A 2,058-nucleotide genomic window follows, 5' to 3' on the forward strand; every position below is an offset into this window, starting at 1 on the left:
AACAACAACAACATGAGTGTGTGAGGTTTGTGTCTGAGAGAATCTTGGAGTGAGATGGAAGGAGTAAGTGCCTGCAATCACTGTTAACTTTTAAGATCATGATCATCTCCTTGTGTCCTTGAACAAGTGACAGTGACAAATCTATAAAGTGACATTACTATGGGATGTGGCCTGTGAGATAGATGGAGCCTGTCCAGGGCATCAGGTTTTTCTGTCTGAAGATGTGGGGAGACACATGAGAAAGGAACTGGAAAGGGTGGTCTTTCATCCTCCTCACTAGCCTAGATGTCTACAGGATCCCACAGAGTTGGAAAGTTAGGGTATCAGAGCAGGAGAAGACCTCTCTTCCTCTTACGTCCTCAATCCCTACTCTGGAGAAGGCAAGAGAACAAGGCACGCTGTGACTACCCCGAGCTTGGCACAGACTGGCTCCTCCCTCCCTACTAGGGGCGGTGCAAACATTGATTGATGGGGGGTTGGCAAAGGATGATGGGTAAAGGCCATTCCCTGTCCCTTTATAAAATGGGGCTGACAGGCTGCAGGAGTTCTGGTGGACACCAGGCCTATTCCAGGGAGCCTAGTTTGGTCTGAGATACCAAGTGTGCATGGTACTGCCCAAGGAGGACCTCTGGAAGCCCCCTGCCACCCCAGCGAAGGATCCTGGGCACTGAGCCCACCATGGGGCTGCTGACAGGGGAGAGCCTGGCATCCTTGGCCGTGGCTGTGGCCATCTTCCTGCTGCTGGTGGACCTGATGCACAGGCGCTCACGCTGGGCTGCCCGCTACCCGCCAGGCCCCATGCCTCTGCCAGTGGTGGGCAACATGCTGCAGGTGAATGTCAAGAATATGCCGTCCAACTTAGGCCAGGTGAGTCAGATGGTCCTGGAGCAGCAGAGCCCCTGGACTTCTGGGAAACACGAGACAGGGGTGGTGGGTGCAGCCACATCCTTGATGAGGAGCTGACCCAGAAGGTGGGGCAGGTTAGGGAGGCTCGATGGGGGAGGAGGGTAGTGCTAGCTGAGAAGGACAGTGTGCATTTTCAAAGAGCAGAGAGTGTGGGGAGAGGAGAGGCCTGATGACCAGGAGGAGGGGTGGGACTCAGCAGGGATTTCCTGTCCAGGGGTTGACAGCAATTTTACAAGGTCCAGGATACTCCATGAGGTCAGGAGAAAAGACCTGAGAATGGGTGGTGGCTGGGCAGCGAGTATCACTGAGATGGGGAAAGGAGCCAGGTGGCTTCTAATCTCTTCCCTGGACTTTGGGCCTTCTTGTCCATCCACTCTGAGCCTCAATTTTCTATCTGTAAAATCAATGTCCCTACACTTGGAAACTCAGAAGTGGACTTTAGGCTCCAGGTGAAGTGATGGACCTGGAGAGGGTGTGACACCTCCCTCCCACCCCAGAACACGGAGGACAGATTTCATCCTTGATCTCTGATAGTGGCCCAGATGAGGTCAGCCTAGTTAGTACAGCGAGAATGGGTCCCACAAATACTGGTCAGGGCCTGATGGCCGCCTGGCGTTGGGCCTGCAGCTGCGGCGCCGCTTCGGGAACGTGTTCAGCCTGCAGCTGGCCTGGACGCCCGTGGTCGTGATCAATGGCCTGGAGGCCGTGCGTGAGGCGCTGGTGGTCCGCGGCGAGGACACGTCTGACCGCCCACCTTCACCAGTGGAGGAGTACCTGGGTTTCGGGCCGCGCTCACAAGGCAAGTCCCTGGTGGGGGCTGGAGGGAGGGCAAGGAGCATCCAAATGGGGTCTGGGCCAGTGGTGGCCCAAGGACACCACTCAAAGGACGTGGAGGATAAAAGGGGGGAAGGATGGCGCCCAGACAAGGACTGGCGATCCTATGTGAGGCTGCTGGAAGTCTGGACCTGCTGTGGTCATCCATGTGAAGGAAGAGGAGAGAGCAGGGCAAGCCTTGGAAAGGGGAGAGCTTGTCCCTGACCCGAAGTGGAAAGAGCGAAGGCGGAGTCTGACCCTGACAGGGGTGTGGACGAGGCTGGGCTGTGGGCGGGACGAGGGTGGACGTGGAGGAGAGGTGTGTGAGTAGGAAAGTAG

The 2,058-nt window shown here is 56.6% G+C and overlaps 1 protein-coding gene across 2 annotated transcripts in view; it reads left to right on the top strand.

The window, feature by feature from the left end:
* The first annotated feature begins 678 nt into the window (after positions 1–678).
* The window catches only part of LOC102855362 (cytochrome P450 2D17-like), a 4,708-nt gene continuing 3,328 nt past the window's right edge, over positions 679–2,058 (top strand). The window contains exons 1-2 of one of the 2 annotated variants that reach the window (XM_006890065.1): positions 679–867; positions 1,534–1,716. In XM_006890065.1, coding sequence (XP_006890127.1) covers positions 679–867; positions 1,534–1,716 — 372 coding nt within the window. The remainder of the gene's footprint in view (positions 868–1,533; positions 1,717–2,058) is intronic. The other variant, XM_006890066.1, reaches the window with a different exon arrangement.

The sequence above is a fragment of the Elephantulus edwardii genome, unplaced genomic scaffold (assembly GCF_000299155.1).
Source record: "Elephantulus edwardii isolate Elephantulus edwardi_28Jun2011 unplaced genomic scaffold, EleEdw1.0 scaffold00086, whole genome shotgun sequence".
Lineage (NCBI taxonomy): Eukaryota > Metazoa > Chordata > Mammalia > Macroscelidea > Macroscelididae > Elephantulus > Elephantulus edwardii.